The 19,601-nt window shown below is 38.0% G+C and overlaps 1 protein-coding gene across 44 annotated transcripts in view; it reads right to left on the reverse strand.

Moving 5' to 3' along the window:
• Nucleotides 1–19,601, reverse strand: part of pcdhga3.L (protocadherin gamma subfamily A, 3 L homeolog) — a 279,136-nt gene that overhangs the window by 15,823 nt on the left and 243,712 nt on the right. For 26 of the 44 annotated variants that reach the window (XM_041584909.1, XM_041584907.1, XM_041584906.1 and 23 more), the window contains exon 2: nucleotides 1,502–1,563. In XM_041584909.1, the coding sequence (XP_041440843.1) occupies nucleotides 1,502–1,563 (62 nt within the window). 44 annotated transcript variants of the gene reach the window in all.

The raw sequence follows: 19,601 nt of genomic DNA on the forward strand, positions 1-19,601 counted from the left end.
ACGCCCCTGTCCCCTCCAGGGGCACAGGAGCAATGGAGATTGGCGCACGAGAAATTTGAAAAATTATTGTATCTCCAGCGTATCCCCATTGTTTTTGAACCAATGTGGGTGTGGTTGGGCAGCATGCCGCCCCCCTAAAATCCTGCCACCCTAGGCCCGGGCCTAGGTGGCCTTTCCACAAATCCGGGTCTGGCCAATTCCTTCAGTTCCATATAGTTACTGTATGTAGCTAAGCCCACAAACTGTGTGTCAAAGCAAATACTGCATGGAAAGTAGAAAGCTGTGCCACGTGCACAGAAGGGAATAGCCTTATTAAAGCATTAGCTTTTCACTTAACGTGGCCACCTGTTCAGGTTTGTTTTTTCTTTGTATCTAAGGAGGAAACAGTTTGCCTCTGAGCAAGAATAAGCAACATGAAAACCTTCCATTTGTAATGAAGTAGAGATGAACCAGATCTAGTTTTTGACCAAATTCAAGACTTTGGCAAACCCAGGCCAGCTTAGAACCTTTGTTGACTTTATTGCGCATAGCAACCGATTTAAATGTCAGCAAATATGGTTTTTTTGGGCCAAATCCAAAAGTGATGGATTCTGTGCATCTGTACAGTGAAATATTAACATTCACTAAAACAAAGATCTTGGCGATCCTTAAAATCAGTGATTCAAAAACACGGTGAGCAAGTTTCCTTTATAATTTCCTGTATAATGTCAATAAACTTGCATGAGTCACATTGTAGTTGAATTAGTATTTTGACAAAATGTATTGCATTGATAATACAGGTATGGGGTCAGTTATCTGGAAATCTGTAATCCAGATAGCTCCACATTATGGGAAGGTGTCTCCCATAGACACTATTTTAGGCAAATAATTAAAATTTTTGGAAATTTTCTCTGTAATAATAAAACAGTAGCCTGTGCTTGATCCAAACTAAGATATAATTAATCCTTATTGGAGGCAAAACCAGCCTATTGGGTGTATTTAATATTTACACAATTTTCTCATAGATTTAAGGTATGAAAATCCAAATAACAGAAAGATCCATTACCCAAAAAACCCCAGGTCCTGAGCATTCTGATAACAGGTCCCATACCATACCCCTTAAAGTCGCTGACTAACTCAGAGTTAGAGTGCTGAAAAGCTATTATATTACACATCCAGTCACTCCAGCCTTTATATGTTACATTTTTGGCTAACTAACTATATTGGAAACATTTTTAATTGTGCACAGCCTATCTATTTACCCAGTTTTTATTTTTACAATTTTGTACAGAAATACTTTAGAAAAAGTAAACTATGGCCATTTTCCAGTGAGCTCAATTAATATCTTGTCAGGGATTGGCCAGATATGGACTGGGCTAGCTGGAAAATCCAGTTGGATAAAGACCTTGATAGATAACCCTGGAAATGAGCAGATCTCACATGTTTCTTATATTAAAATCATACAAACTGAAGGAAACCTGTTTCGAACTTTAAACATACTATAAAATCACATCTCACTTACCCACTGGGTCCGGGTTTCTGAGCAGCTTGAGAGAACCGCCAATCTGCGTTAGGTTGCGCCTGCTGGAAGAAAACAGAAAAGTGCTTGTAACTGTTCTTCAGAAAATCAGTAAGAAAAACAACGTGTTCTTCATATCTCATCATTTATACAACAGTAGTACCATGGACACAGTTATTCTCTGATTGATATCCCACAACAGCCAATCATCTGTTAGCCCTTATTAATCTATGTGGACCACAAGTACTAAACATCCACGGCTGTGTTACCAAACAAGAGTAACCTTTCTCCATGTCACTAAATAATCCTGTATGTGGAAATAAATTTTGGTTTTATTAAAAGTGAACAAAGCGAATGGCAATCACTGTAACAAAGAAACAATGAGTTGAACCCAAAAACACAGGAAATGCTTTCCATGCATATACTGTAAATATACTCTATTTTATTTGCTGATTTAAATGAAAAAAAATAAAAGTTTTACATTATAAGTCAGCTATGAAGAAACTCAGTGTCTGTATTGTAGGTAACTATAAGAACTTTTCACATCTTCTTTAAAATAGTAAACACAGTAATGTTTTTGCATTAACTTAAAGGGGTTGTTCACCTTTAAATGAACTTTCAGTATGATGTAGAGACTGATATTCTGAGAAAATTTGCAATTGGTTTTCATTTTTTATTAATTGCGGTTTTTGAGTTATTTAGATTTCTACTCAGCAGCTCGCCAGTTTGCAGTTTCAGCCAACTGCTGACTGAAATAAGGAGTAATAAAAAGTAACAATAACAATACATTTGTAGCCTTACAGAGAATTTGTTTCTTAGATTGGAAAGCTGGAAAGAGTCAGAACAAGAAGGCAAATCATTTAAAAACTATATAAAAAAAGAAAAAATGAAGGCCAGTTAAAAAGTTGTTTAGCACTAGCCATTCTATAACATATTCAAAATGTACTTAAAGAAGAAACACCCCTTTTAAGGACAGAATCCGCAAAAGAAAACAGAAAAAAGAATGTGTGACATGCTTAAGGTTGGGGCACACTGCTTGCAGAATGACACCAGTAAAATATATATATATATATATATATATATATATATATATATATATATATATATATATAAGACAAACAGTGAAGTAGTTAGGCCTTATGTTCTGTAAATCACTGGCACTTGCACTTAAATAGCCAGCACTTAAAGGGCAAAAGCCAACGGTCATTTCCTGAAACCAAGAAGTTTCCACATAACTTAGAGACATGTGGGCTATATATATTGGGTATTTGCCATTATTCTAATTAATACCATACAGCCCTCTGCCTACAAATACAAGTGACAGCTAATTATACAGAGAATCAGCTTTGTCACATCAAACATGAAGTGACCCCTAAAAATAACATAAAAGCCATAAATGTAAGGGTTCAACACTTAGCAGAGTCAGTTTGGGCAGCTGTTCCAAATCTATCAACGCTTTCAAAGGGTTTGTGTTCTTTGCCGACCTGAATTTATATGACTCTGTGACAATAAGAGCCTTGAAGTCACATCATAAATTATTTTCATAGTGTAATTTCAGCTTATTGTTCCTAAAGGCTGTGGAAATAATAATATAATATAAATATAATTTTACAGACCGACAAGAACATGATGGTAGAGAATGGCAGATGTTCTGGAACCAACTGTTTATTAATGGATTACTAGTTCAAAATAAGTAGTTATTATTAATTAATAGTATAAATAATTAGTCTGGGCTGATAGACCGCCCCGGCCATCCAGCATTTTGCCCATTTCTGGCCACTGACAGTGGAAGACAAAGGTCCCTCTGTGCCATTAGCCTCAGGGAGCAAATGATAAACTTTTATCTGTTTTATCTGTTGTGCAGACAAAGAACCTTTCATTGGAACTTTAGATAATACATTGTAATAAACTGGTCCCCAAAAAATAATGATACAATGCTTTCCATAAAGGTTGCAGATTTTTCAAAAACATAGACTATGCCATCATATTGTGTTTCAATTTCAGGGACAACTGGTCAGATAGAGTTTCTGTATAATCAATGAGCTAAAATTGCCTCAATTTACAGAGATGCCAACCAGGATCCAAAGTGATTCAGGGGCATCTTAATCACGCTTGGTTTGCCCATGCCCATCCCCACTGAAGATACCAAGGACATTTGGTGATGACCCCATGAATAATAATGGACTGTTCTGTTCTATTCAACACTAACATTTGGATACTGCTCTCCGAATGTGACTACAGGACCATTGCCACACAGAGGCAGGTAACAATGAGCGCTACATGGGAAGCTTTTTTTCTTTTACACTTAGGGGGTTATCTATCAAAGTCCAAATTTATCTGAAAAAAAACTCCAACCAAATCCAAATGGGTTTTTTCGGCTTATTTATTAATAAACTTTCCAGAAAATCTTGTTTGTGGGGAAAAAATTGCGAAAAATACAAAGTTTTATGAATTTCCACCCAAAATTTTTTGTCTGAAAACCCTGAAAATGTTGGATTATTGCACGAAACCCAGCGATCAAAAACTCTTTGGGACTTCTCCCATTGATTTACAGTATATACAACCTCGGCAGGTCTGAGATGCCGGATTTTCGGATTTGGTTTTTCATCCTCCGGGTATAATAAATTCCGAACAATTTGTGTTTTTTTTTTAAATTTGGATTTCATCGATTTTCATTCGGAGTTTAGTAAATGACCCCCCTTTGTATTGGTCCAACCAGCACCTACAAATATACATTCTCTGACTTATATTTTCTTTATTGACATTTGACCTCTCCCTGGTTAAATTCTACAACCATTGTATTCTATTGCTATTTTATTTGCTAGGCAAACATATCACCTCTAGCCCAATTTCAACTTGAATGGCTTCCCCGCGGCTCTACGGCAGCTTATTTACTTAAACTACATTTGAGCCTCTTAAGCAAACACGCAATTTGTACCAGTGAAGGGTAACTGCCCAGTCTATCTAACTGCACAGAAACCCTTTTTTGGCGTAGCTAGCATCTAAAGGCTCTGTATAATATGGATTAAAACCAGGTTATATTTGTCCCTTAGCAGCTATAAAGAGTTAGGAACATTTACATATACTGTAACTGTATAAGTTTTAAAAGGATATATGCTTATAATAAATTGTTGCCCAGTTTCATTTCAGAATGAGCAATCCGGACTGGTTTCTGTAGCATATGGCCCAAGTTGACTATTTATATTAACAAATAAACTAAAGTGTAGAATATTTTCTAGGATACCTTCATGTTGAACAGCTCACAGAACCGTAACTAGGGGGGCGGGCCCTGGTGCGTGAGGCGCAGTCGGGCCCCGCCCCCTCCGTACGGCACACATTTTCAGTGGCGGGCGGGCTGCCGGGGGGCCCTGAGGGGGTGCACGCCCTGGCCTGCTCTCCCCCCCTGCTCCCTCGGTAGTTCCGCCACTGCCTGCTCATTTTCTCCTGTAAAAGGAACACCCATTTTCAACATTCGTAGAATGAAAAGGGCTTGTGCCGAATATACTTTTTGCCTATTGTTTTGATTACGAAATATCGCTGGTTTCTGTTATTTCTGGCAATAAACAAGAATATGAAGCCAGTTTCACTTTAGCACTTCCTGTCACTTCTGGTCCCAAATAACTTTAAAAAGATGATCAAACAAATTACCAGTCCTCTGAGAAAATCCTGACAATAAGCTGCTCAAAGGCTGATGCTTGGATAAGGGAGAGGTTTGTTTGCTTGAATGTAGTTAGAGAGCTGTGTACAAATTGCCCTGTTTCCAAAGTAAGGGGATGTGAGTTCATTGCCCGACTTTCAAATTAGTGCTTTATAATGGCAACAAATATGAAAATATATTTTTTCAAAATAAAAGAATAGAAAGAATGTAATTTTTTAATGTGCTAATTTTTAGCAAAAGATGTTTTGCAGGTGAATACTGTACCTTTAATTAGGCCACAAACAAGCACAGTATGTGATTATTAAAACTATAGCAATAGGGTTATTTTCACAATCTTTGCTATAAAAAGAAGACTTTTCCTCCTTTATAAACAGAGCCCTGTATCATGATCGGGATCTTGACCCAGAATTTTTAGCTCATGAGCAAATACTGTTGGAATTAAACGAAACATAAATCTGTATATACATTTAGCAGATTGTAATGATAGTCCCACATTGTGAATTTGACTTTGCCAAAATGATACATTAGTAATATGAACACTAACATTAAGGGGAGAGAAGATCCTCCGAGATCTTCACATTTGTAAGTAATTAGTCAGATTTCTGGACCCTTTGACCTCCCACTACCCTGCCAGATATTGTAGAATCATTGCGAGACATACACTGGGGCCAGAGAGCAGCTGCACTGGGAGGAAATGAGCTAAGGAACTAATGCAAAACAAATGTATTCTCTTGTCATAAAAATACAAAGATATCACAAAAGCATCTATACTCTGAATGGTGAACTTCCACTTTTGAAATTAAGCATTCCATGCTACAGAAAGCTCATGAAAGAGCTGATACTGTACAGTGGAAATGCAATGCAAATATATGTTTTGCATGATGTTTGATATTATTATTATAATAGTCCGCTTGCAAATACTGAGCTCTGCTTTGCAATTTAAGGTCATAGTCACCATCTGGCTTAACATTAAATAACAACATTTTGTTGCAGGAGATTTTTATTTTTTTTTGACGGCTGCACAGAAGTATTATGTCCCTATCACCAGAAAGCTGTTATCAGCTGAATATCATAATCTATAGATGAAAAGTGCCACTTAAAGTGGATCTAATCTCAGAAAAATGAGTGATGAGTGGACTAAGCACCTTTTATACAAGTGATATAATGTTTCAGCTTTTTGTGGTTTCTGAGCTATTTGCAGTTTTAGACTACTAATAGCAGGCTTTTAGATCAACATAAATCAACAACCAGTAACTTTCTATGCATTTTATTTACACGTCCTGTATTCAGTTTACTCTAGGCATGTTGAACCAAAAGCCCAATATTAGCAGTCTAAAAATGCCAATAGCTCAGAACACACACAAAAAAAAAACCCAAAGAAAATTGATGCAAACTGCAATGGTGCTCAAAGAAGTGCTCTAAGTAAGTTTACGTCAGCTCATTTTTGGGTTTAGATTACCAACAAGCAGTATACAATGTGGGGATATCAAGCAGATGACAAAACAGCCTAAAAATCCTTCCACATGAAAATTATATTCAGATGCAAGAAACTGTACGAAGAATGGCAAACAGGAAAACTAGAGCAGTATCCTTAGCAACCAGTACATATTTTTTCCCCTTTTTTATGACTAATCAGAACTAATTGCTCATTAGTTACCATAGGTTAAAGCTCCTGGGTAAAATATACATATGTTTGAGCTTAATGATATGTACCTAAGTAGATATATAGAGATATATATATATATTTGCTTTGACGTGTAGAGAATTCCTATGCACTCCACTGCATGTACCCACAGGAGGTAACATCAATTCCAAATGCAGAATCCCATTAAAGAAAATATTGATGTCTGTTAAAGCTCCGCTGGGCAGATCAATTAATTATGACTTATTAACTTTTGCAATGCCATGTGGTACCAATGAGAATCCACTACCCCTCATAGCACATAGCACCTGTTATCGAGAATGCACGGGATCTGGGGTTTTCCATATTAAGTCTACTAGAAAATGGATCATGTAAACATTAAGGGGCATATTTATCAAGGGTCGAATTTCGAATAGAAAAAACTTCGAAATTAGAATTCAAAAAGACCAACCGAAAATTAAGTCAAAGTTTTTTTTAAGTGGAATAGGGTCGTCTTCGATCCTGTATTCGGCCAAATTCGAATCGTACGAATTGAAGGAATAATGCATCAGATCGAATTCGATTCAAAGTTTTTCCCAAAAAAAACTTGGATTTTTCAAAGCCCATCAAATAGGTTTTAGGAGGTCCCCCATAGGCTAAAACAGCAATTTGACAGGTTTTAGATGGCGAATGATTGAAGTAGAATTTTTAGACAGTACATAATAAATTTTGATATTCAAATTTTCTAATTTTTTTCCAAATTCGAATTGAATTTGGACTATTCCCTAGTTGAAGTACACAAAAGTAGCTCGAAATTTTAATTTTTTTCATCTGAAAATTCACCTCGACCTTTGATAAATCTGCCTCTAAATAAACCCAATAGGCTGGTTTTGCTTCCAATAAGGATTAATTATATCTTAGTTGGGATCAAGTACAAGTTACGGTTTTATTATTACACAGAAAAAGTAAATCATTGAATTGTTTGGATAAAATGGAGCCTTTGGGAGACGGACTTAATTCAGAGCTTTCTGGATAATGGGTTTCCAGATAACAGATTCCAAAACAGTATTTTATTTTTGCTTTCCAAGTGAAAAGTTTACGTCAAGATACCTAACCAGCAATAAAGCCAGTCTATCCAGCACTAAAGGCAAAACATCAATATTGTGGGTGTGTTCCACAGGTTTATTTTGTGTACATAATATAAGCATTGGATACCTACTTTATTATGATGCACAATACACATTGCTTTTTCACTATCGTCATTTCAATGCTGACATACAACTGCCTGCATGGGTAGCTAGCTATCTCTTTGGTTACAGATGACTACATGACATACAATACAGTGGCCTGCATTCAAAAATTGGTTCATTCTATATAAACAGAAGAAACATCATATCCATCTCATTTGTGTCACTTCAAGCTGTCGTTTCACAGCAGCGTTCAATGTTTTTCTTTTAGCAAACTGACAATAGTATTTTCCATTCTGCCAGTCACCATGAACAGCCTAATCACATCTTTATTCCATAGGACACATCTGTAACACATTTCCCCACAGCTCCCATGTCCAGTTTACCTTAAAGGAAAGCGTAAAATCAAGCTCATTATATACGACCACATACATCCCATTTATAAATGGTGCTCAAAGCATTCCGGATGTATTAACTAAAAGCATAACAAATGCACTTTATTAATGCAATAATGCATGTCAGAATTTTACAGCTGCCCCTGGGTTTATGGGAATTGCTAGGCAGTAAAATATGGTCTTCCCCTTGCACAGAACATTGTTTTCACGTAGGATATCATTCATAGATATCTGAAACTGGCATCCATAAAAGGCAGCCCGCAGACATATTGTACTCTCTACTATATATATGTAGGATCATTCTATATATTGAAGCAAATCAAACTTGGTAAAAACTCAACTGCTGATTAATTTAAAGGGCTCATTCATGCTATTCCCTTTATAAGTGTGCGGTGCAAAGGCAAAAGTACAACGGAAACATGGGAAGGGTGGTTGGCAAAAATGCTGCATCCAAAAATCAAAATCATGTGACAGGGTGCAATGTGCCATCATTTTGTCCAGTTAGAATGTTTCCATTCCCTGAGAAGAAACAGCAGGAACAGGATTGGAGCAAACAAAATAGCTTGAAAAAAACTCAAAATGCTATTTTGCTGGAAAAAAGTGTTAATTGAGAAGTCTATATATATATATATGTCTCGATTGATTGATTGATTGATTGAAAGATAGATAGATATATGATAGAAAGATTTATAGATGGTAGACAGATAGATAGATAGATAGATAGATAGATAGATAGATAGAGAGAGAGAGAGAGAGAGAGAGATAATATATGATAGATAGATAGATAGATAGATAGATAGATAGATAGATAGATAGATAGATAGATAGATAGATAGATAGATAGATAGATAGATAGACAGACAGATAGATAGATAGATAGATAGATAGATAGATGATAGAAAGATAGATAGATGATATATAGATAGATAATATATGATAGATAGATAAATAGATAGATAGAAAGAGAGATAGCTAGATAGATAGATATATAATAGATAGATAGATGATAGAAAGATAGATAGATGATATATAGATAGATAATATATGATAGATAGATAGATAGATAATAGATAGAAAGATAGATAGATAGATAGATAGATAGATAGACATACAGATATAGTAGAAAGATAGATAATAGATAGATAAAGAAAGAAAAGAGTGCTTTGGATGTGGATTTTATTAAAACATGGTACATTTTGAGAGTATCCAGTCCCTTTCTCAAGTCAACACTAAACACTAAAGATCACATGATCACTCATCTTAAGATTTCAACCATTATTACTGAGTTAATTCTGCTCTATTTAATGATTAAGAATTCATATTACAAAGACAGGGGTTGGTTAATGGATAGGCAACACTAGACTATAGCCCAGGGGCCCAGAATGATTAGGGGCCCATTACTCGCAGACAAGAAAAGTTACGAAACCATGTTAAATGACTTGGGGAAGTGAGAGCAGTAGTAAACATGTGTTGCTCTGCTGTGAAAGACTAAGTTGCATCATTGACAGAAAATCATAAAAACCCATGATACTGCGACAGGCTGAGGCAAGAGTTTTGTGTATGTGGGAAACATTACACTCATCCTCCAATGCAAAAACCCTCATGCACAGAGCGGAGAAAAAAATAAATCCCCAACTTATTTTTGTTTGGCAAAAAAAGTAGAAGTGTCTGGCCAGCGCAGATGTTGTATGAATTCAATTACAGCACACTGCAAGCATAAAACAGACATACTATACTCTCTTTATACAAAGGCTTTGACAATTTGGCATGGAAACATGGGTTAATGTGTGAACAGAACATTCTTTTGATGGATATTTGCATTTATACATTTATAAGGTAGCATGCTGATGTATTGCTTCCCTAGGATGAGCTAAATAAACAGGGTAGTGGTTATCTACAGAGATTTTTTTATTATCACTGGAGAAACATATTCTATTTGCACATGGGGACTTCTTGTGTTTACAGTATGGTAGCTCACATTCAACTGTCTAATAGAGTTAAAGTGGTCGTTCACCTTTAAATTTACTTTTAGTATGATATAGAGTGTGCCATTCTGTGTCTATTTGCAATTGGTTTTTATATTTTATTATTTGTGGTTTTTGAGTTATTAAGCTTTTTATTCAGCAAATTTCCAGTTTGCAGCTTCAGCAAACTGACTGCTAGGGTCCACATTACCCTAGCAACCGTGCACTAATTTGAATAAAAGACGGAAAATGAATAGGAGAGGATCTGAATAGAAAGATAAGTCATAAAAAACAGCAATAACAAAACACTTGTAGCCTTACAGAAGATTTGTTTTGTAGATGGGGTCAGTGACCCCCATTTGAAAGCTGGAAAGAGTCAGAAGTAGGCTAATAATTCAAAAACTATAAAAAGAAAAAAATTAAGGCCAATTGAACAGTTGTTTAGAATTAGCTATTCTAAAAAAATCTAACTAAAAGTTCTATGTTCTAGTTAAAAGTTAACTTAAAGATGAACCACCCCTTTACTAGCACTGACACATTACAGTTATTTAAAGTAATTTAGGGATGCACCGAATCCAGAATTCGATTCGGGATTCGGCCAGGATTCAACCTTTTTCAGCAGGATTCAGATTTGGCCGAATCCTTCTGCCCGGCTGAAACGTATCAGAATATTAATAAGCATATGCAAATTAGGGGCAGGTAGGGAAATCGCATGACTTTTTGTCACAAAACAAGGATGCAAATTAGGATTCAGAAAGGTATTCAGCCGAATCTTTCGAGAAGGATTCGGGGGTTCAGCAGAATCCAAAATAGTGGATTCGGTGCATCCCTAAAGTAATTATTTATCAATTCATATTGTCCCCTGGGCAAATTGGATTTTAAAGTTTAAATTGTTCTACCACAGGCTTACAAATAGTGATGGGCGAATTTGGGGCGAATTTGGGTGAAACGGCGCCGGCGTCTCGTTTTTGATGCCGGCGTCTGTTTTTTGCCAGCGAAAATGTGCCGGTGTCCAAAAAAAACGGTGGATTTATTCACGGCTGGCGAATAAATTCGCCCATCACTACTTACAAACACTAGGCTACAAACTGCACCCAAATATTTCCCTTGTCAGACCCAAGGAAACAGTATTTATCCCTGTTCCACCATGTTGCACAGGGGGGGAGGAAAGTTCATACACATAAATAAAATGTATTTATTAACATTACAGAAATAAATATGCCCCATGCTGTGTAATATATGACATCCTTCTTTACTAACTGTTAAAAAAAATTAACCATTTTTCCAGTTTCAGAATGTTCCCCAAAAAAATATTTTGAATTACTAAACAATGAATTTGTTAAACCATCACAACATTGACGTGTTAATGCATGATGTGTGACTAAGGAGTCATAGCAAGCCCTGACGGGAAATGTAATAGAAGAACTGTGAGTTCTCAGGACATTCTAAAACATGAGTCAGATCCAACGTTTCATTGGATTATGAGACACTACTGTCCATACGTCACTTCTACATTTTGTCATCTACAACAAGTAGTCAGAGTGAGACCTACAACATGGAATGGGAATTATCATGAAGAAGCACTAGACCACTCAGCAGTTCAGCAATAAACTCAACTCTACTGAAAAACCACAACAAGGGGAACTATTATAATGGTAAATTGTAGCTATGGCCAGGTTAGGAAAGGGAGACAGTCAGATGTTTGCCGGATAAATATTAGTCCCCTAATGTTACTGCGCCAAATATTGTCTTACAATCCAGCTCCACAGGCAGCACTTATTTACTCTGAGAACTACATACATTGCATTTTAAACTGGTTATAGTTAGAAAATGACTTTAAGACATTGAATAACATATTTTAACATAGTTTCACGATAATTCCTCTTTAAAAGAGGGCAACACCAAAGACAGATAGAAATCAATTGAAACTACATTTGTATTGAATTGTCTAAAATCACTCATCTACTGGAACTCAAAACAAATCAAAAGGTGTATGAAAATGAAAAAACTTTTTGCATTAATACAGTGTTAATAAAAAAGTAAAAAGCTTCACGCTTTATGGTCTTAACAGGGTAGTTCACTGTTAAGATCCTATTCCTAGCAACACTGCAAATGGTCTTCATTATTTATAATTTATGAATTATTTCTCTTCTTCTTCTGACTCCTTCCAGTTTATAAATGGGGGTCACTGACCCGGCAGCCAAAAAATCATTGTTATTCATAGTTATTCTTTTTTTTACTTATCTTCCTATTGAGTATCTCATCTATTTGAAATACAATGTCTCATTCAAACCACCGCCTGGTTGCTAGAATAAGACCCTCGCAACCAAATCGAAAGCTAAATCAATGAAAAACTGGATAAAATAAAAAATAAAGACCAATTGCAAATTGTCTCAGAATATCAATGTATACATCATACTAAAAGTTAATTTAAAGGTAAACCCTCCATAAGTAACTGTGCATGAGTCGCTTAAAAACAAAGCTTACATCCAACCTTCAGGGTCACTAGAATAAAATCGAACACAGCCTTGTCACCAGTGGCGTAACTACCGGGGGAGCAGGGGGTGCGATTGGGCCAGAGCCCGCACCCCCTCAGGGCCCCCCCGGCAGCTCACGCATCACGATTCTGGCGGTTCCGGGTGTACGGCCAGCGGTTCCGGGTGTACGGAGGGGGGCCCGGCAGCGTGTCCCGCGCCAGGGCCCGTCCCCCACTAGTTACGTCACTGCTTGTCACTTAGGTGCCAATGCCTCGACCCATGCTATAGGCTAGGAACCAGCCAAATGGTACGCTCTACAAAGTGAATAGAGTTCTTATTTTACTTTCACTGTTGTCCTGCCATGTATTGCAGTACATGCAGGGGCAGATTTATCAAGGGTCAAATTTTGAGGGTTAATAAACCCTCGAATTCGACCCTTGAACTAAAATCCTTCTAAATCGAATTAGAAGGATTTTAGAACAAATACTCGATAATCGATTAAAAATCGAACGATAAAATCCTTCGAATCGAACGATTCGAACGATTTTAAGCGATCGATCAAAGGATTTTTATTCAATCAATAAAAAAACTTAGAAGGGGAAGGTGCCCATAGGCTAATATTGCAGCTCGGTAGGTTTAAAGTGGCGAAGTATGAAGTCAAAGTATTTTTTAAAGAGAAAATACTTCGACTATCGAATGGTCAAATAGTCGAACGTTTTTTTACTTCGAATCGTTCGAATCATTTGATTCGATCGAATTCGATCGAATTTGCCCATTCGATGTCGAAGTACCCAAAAAAATACTTTGAAATTAGATTTTTTTTTTATTCGAATTCTTCACCGAGCTTAGTAAATCTGCCCCGCAGTGTTGCATAAAAGGGAAGCAAAAAGAAATATATATATATATATATTCACCTAAGCACACTATTACAGTATATCTTTATCAAGTGCCCAATGGGGATTTTAAAGAGTTTTCTCTTTATTAATAGCTACACACCTGTGTATTTATCAGTGGCAAAGTTGCTAAGCAGAGCCAGCACCTCCTGCGATAAAGGCCACATGAAATAGAATAAAGAAAGAAGCACATAAAGATGGAAAATCTTCCAAAGCATATCTGTAACACGTCTATAATGCTTCCGCTATTGAACGGACCAGATTAAATAGTACCTGCCATGAAAAAGTTCATCAGTGCTCTGTAAAAACCTCTGCAAAATGTCTGTATTCTTTCATTTTGCCCAAGAACAATCGCTGATGTTTCGAGAAACTTTTTATTTTGTTAGGAATGAAAACATTCCAAGGAAACACTGGGCCTCATTGCAAGACATTCTGGCTGGATCTCGGTGTTCTTGGGCAGGTTACAAAAGCTCAACGTGTCTGCACCAAGAATAGCTCATTGGTCTGGAACGACGATAGCAACACGTTATAGCAAACGCAAGCAAAATGTGCAAAGTGCAACAAGTTGAACAATTGCTTAGAATTGGCCACTCTATAACATGCTACAAGTTGACTTAAAAGTGAACCATCCCTTTAACCCTTGCTAAATAATCATTTAGATATATCCAATCCTACGGTGTAGCTGCATAAACGTATTTTCCTAGGCCCTTACTTCAGTGTTGACTTTATGACTGTAAATATCATTATGTTCTGCATTCCCAAACACTGTGGAATGATTCTGCAAGCTCTCCCACAACCCAACATCTGTATGCGACCTGCTACCCTGGCGCTACATCAAATAAACATTCACCCCCTGCCGAGTCAGGCTGCTATGCTGGAAGTTGTCGAGGCTGCGTGATTCTGTCGATATTTCTGCCTTGCAGCAAGGTCAGTAGTTATCTCTGCAAACAACAATGTAATTCAAAGCAATGGCAGTCGTCCAGCTCCTCTTTATTGTGTGCAGTCTGCCCGCTCAACAGAACTAATTTCCCAAACATAAACAATGTAATTAAGGAAATCATACATTATATCAAAGCAACACAAGGTCTTTTTAAGCAACAAAGGACACGTTCCACTACATATACAGAAATAACTTGAAAAAAAATTATAAAGAGGAAAACATTATATTAAAGGACAAGCAAAGGGAAATTCACTGTGGGTGCCAATGTGTTGGGCATCTCTCACTAACCTTGAACCCCAGGCCATTGCTTCTGTCTGCTGAAAGGTGCACGGGCCCAGGGTACCGTTTTGCTGCTCTACACCACATTTATAGCAATGGAGAGAAAACTAGGCAATATAATATAAACACATAACAGCCATTCAACTGTCTCAATGGATGAAAAGATTACTAAGTCCGGGAGAGAAAATCATTATGAGGCCAAGTTTGCCAAGAGACAGAGATAGTAAAACAAACTGATCTTGTTGTTGGAGCATCATTTTAAGAAGAAATTATCTCCCATCGCTAACCAGCCACCAAGAAACTAATGTGGATTCCCTCTGTATTATGTATCTTTGAAATTGCACGGTCAGTTCTTCCCTTACTGGACTTCAAATGTAATTCTGCCCACAAAAAATAGGAATTTATTTAGGACACATCCACATCTTTAATTTGCATTCTTTTATTTGTTGTGGGGATCACAGATCGATAGTTCACTGCAAAACTCCTCTCTGAGCTGCTCTATTCTGTATTTGTACTTGTCTGCCATAGCCATAGATACTTTTGTGGCGGCTTTGGTCAAACCAAATGCTCAAAGAGTGAACCCTCTTTTATTTCTATGAAATGCTTTCATAAATTGCCCGAGACCATAGTATAAATGATCCTATAGTCTGAATGAATGGATAGACACGGATTCATCTATTAGGCAACAAATGCATGGCTTTGAATAAAGATGACTACTAATGAGTGAATTTTTTTGGCGAAATTCCACATTTCATCATCTGCAATTTTTTTCCCGCGAAACTGCTGCATAACTTTGGTGCAACAGAAAAAAAACTGTCGCAGTGACAAAAAGGTCGCCATAAGAAAAATGCCCATTGACATTTGGAGCAAGAAAAAATGTTGACGCCCATTGACAATGCGTTATGTGAATTGTTTTGTAGTTTCTCAAAATTTTCAGTGAAATGAGACGGGACAGATTCGCTCATCACTAAAGATGACCAGGCACTGCCAACATTGCTGACTTGGCCATTCCTAATGGAGTATGCAGGTTGTTTATGGGGTCATGACAAATTCAACCAACAGATGGTTAGATATCAAGGTTAGAAGTCTGGAAAATGTTCCCAGGCAAGGGCTGCATGAAATGATTGAATAATTGGCATGGGGGACAAGTGAGCATATCAGTCTGTTTTTGCCTTTACATAGTCAAATGACCAGTTTGAAGTAAAAAAAAAAAATGCACTGAAAAAAGTACTGCCATGCTGTAATGTTTTGACATCAGGCTAAAGGCCCAGGATCACTGTTACATTGATACATTTACACTGAATATTTTTAGAGTGGGCCTTTTTACCAGAATTCCTTATACTTTGCATACAAAATAAGCACAGCATCTAATCAACCAAAAAGCTTTTTCTTCTGGCATCTAGTTACAAATAGCCATTTTTAAAATATATTTCCAAAACTCATCCCACAATGAGTGGTTGGCTTAGAGAAGTAGTTCTCTGCATAGTGCACATTTTCTTGACACCCTAGGCCCACATATATGTATTAAAATATCTATATGTTTTGAAGACTAACTAATTAAAGAATCCCCTGGGAATGTAATGGATTTATTTAGAGCTTGCGGGGCAGAGTGTAAGGTATAAAATACAGGCGCATACTGTCTGCTCCATGGTGAAGACCCAGAGGCACAAGTCTTTGTACAAGGGGTGTATTGCATGTAGGCATATGTTATCCAACTTACTACCTGCTCCCTAACTTATGTGTCATTCAGACTTGATAGGGGTCTCAGTGGGTCCATGTAGCTTTGGTCCATACTCCCTACCTACCTATAGCAAGGGCTGCCTTGCACCTTGTGCTGGATTCAGTGCAGTGCAAGATAACTGGCAAATGCCAACACAAAACCATGTGGGGTAAAGCACTAACCAGGCCAGAAAAAGAAAACTAAGTATTACTCAGCATGACTAAGTGACTTGGGGAACAATACGTGTAAGGTTTTTTGTAAGAAACAGCATACAGTTTACAGTAATTGTTTATTTATAGAAGAAAATAAACAATTACAAGGCCAGAATATTCAGTACATTTTCATAAACAAGTATTATTTTCCACTAACACACCACTCATTGGACCAACATAATAGAAAATTACTGTATTAAGCAGGAAATGATCTGCCTAATGTGTTGCTATAAAAGCTATCATATTATATGTTCCATCAGCCAACCTATTAATCACTATTCAAACTTGTCTTTGTGGTGTGGAAAGCACTGGATCACACATACATATATGAGTATTGCATTGCAGGTAGCAAAAGTAGTGGGTAAGCTATAGATGTTGCCTATAGTAGCAGTAGGGATAATAGTCCCTGGGAAGGGAGTGTGGCTGTGGGATAGCAGGTTTAGTAGGGAGAGATTGTGCCTATAGTAACAGTGGGATAATAGTCTCTGGGAAGGGAGTGTGACTGTGGGATAACAGGTATAGTAGGGAGAGATGGTGCCTATAGTAACAGTGGGATAATAGTCTCTGGGAAGGGAGTGTGGCTGTGGGATAGCAGGCATAGTAGGGAGAGATGGTGCTTATAGTAACAGTGGGATAATAGTCTCTGGGAAGGGACAGTAACTGTGGGATAGCAGGTATAGTAGGGAGAGATGGTGCCTATAGTAACAGGGGGATAATAGTCTCTGGGAATGGAGTGTGACTGTGGGATAGGGATGTAGCGAACAGTTCGCGCGAACTTCGACCGTTCGCGTCCGCCTAATGTTCGCGAATGTTTGGGAACGTTCGCAATTTGAGTTCGCGACCATTCGACCGCTAAAATCGAACGATTTCCATTCGTTCGAACGATTTCCATTCGTTCGAACGATTAAAATCCCTCGACCGTTCGATTCGAATGAAAATCCTTCGATCGAACGATGAAAATCCTTCAAACGTTCGAATCGAACGATTTTGCGGGTGTTCGAAGCTCGCGAACGGTTCGCGAACCGTTCGCATTTTTTGCCGGTGTTCGCGAACGGCGTTCGCGAACACCAAAACGGCGGTTCGCTACATCCCTACTGTGGGATAACAGGTATAGTAGGGAGAGATGGTGCCTATAGTAACAGTGGGATAATAGTCTCTGGGAAGGGAGTGTGGCTGTGGGATAGCAGGTATAGTAGGGAGAGATGGTGCTTATAGTAACAGTGGGATAATAGTCTCTGGGAAGGGACAGTAACTGTGGGATAGCAGGTATAGTAGGGAGAGATGGTGCCTATAGTAACAGTGGATAATAGTCTCTGGGAATGGAGTGTGACTGTGGGATAGCAGGTATAGTAGGGAGAGATGGTGCCTATAGTAACAGGGGGATAATAGTCTCTGGGAATGGAGTGTGACTGTGGGATAGCAGGTATAGTAGGGAGAGATGGTGCCTATAGTAACAGTGGGATAATAGTCTCTGGGAAGGGACTGTGACTGTGAGATAGCAGGTATAGTAGGGAGAGATGTTGCCTATAGTAACAGTGGGATAATAGTCTCTGGGAAGGGAGTGTGACTGTGGGATAACAGGTATAGTAGGGAGAGATGGTGCCTATAGTAACAGTGGGATAATAGTCTCTGGGAAGGGAGTGTGGCTGTGGGATAACAGGTATAGTAGTTAGAGATGGTGCCTATAGTAGCAGTTTGATCATAGTCTCCAGGAAGGGATTGCTAAAACACTACTGTCCTGCAGCAGTATCAAATCAAAAAGAAGGGAAAACCATCAGTTTCAGGATGCCTATTTTATCCAAGTATGTATCGCTTTAAAATAATTCAGCAATGGTAGACACATTAAAGGAACAGTAATACTTGAAAACTTTGAAAACGTTGCTCTGATGCAAAATATTATATAAATTTAAACATAGTCACACTACATTTGCTCTTATTTTTCTTCAAAAAACAGCAAAAAAAACACCATATGTTCGCTTGTCTCAGAATATTACTATCTAAGTCACTGTAAAAAATCAATGTTGAGGTGAACATTCCTTTTAGTATGGTGCAACACTCACCCACTCCCCATCTGGCTAAGAGAGTACAGCCAGCTCCATCCATCAAGCAAAGTCTTATTTTTCCTATTTTCCTTTCTGCAATTGGAACACCCTTTCCTCTCAGACCAGGGATCACCAGCATGTGCTGCTCTAGCGTTTGTCAAAACAAAGGCTTTCAGGGGAGGCTGGAAGTTGTAGTTTAACAATAGGCTTTAATGCTGTTTTATCCAACATATTACTGCACCTCCATTATCCATTTAGAGACATACCTCTATCATATATTTGTTACTGTTGTCCTGGGATATGCAACTTGCCATTTTGTTTAGCAACAAAGAAATTATAGAAAATATCCAATAAAGCCATCCAGGGTCGGACTGGGGGCCCGGGGCCCACCGGCACTGCTGTCCCAGGGGCCCCTCTGGCCTTTCTTGCTTAGCCGGCATGCTGACCCACTGCGCTGTGTGTGAGAATGCGCGCACGAAATCTGGAAATCTGGCCTTGCTCATGAGTAAATCACTATTGCACTCATTGCGCTGTCCCTTTTTGACCCCTTCTGACACTGATTTTTAAGCACGGAGTGGGAGGGGAAGCAGCATCTGCAGCAGCCCCAGATAGCCCCTCAGAGCACAGGATGCTGGGAAGAGTATGTAGTAGGCACTAAGACGAAAAATACCCCAGGCCGGTACAATTTTGCCGGCCTAGCATATGAAATAATGGG

Source organism: Xenopus laevis, chromosome 3L (assembly GCF_017654675.1).
Source record: "Xenopus laevis strain J_2021 chromosome 3L, Xenopus_laevis_v10.1, whole genome shotgun sequence".
NCBI classification, from domain to species: Eukaryota; Metazoa; Chordata; class Amphibia; order Anura; family Pipidae; genus Xenopus; species Xenopus laevis.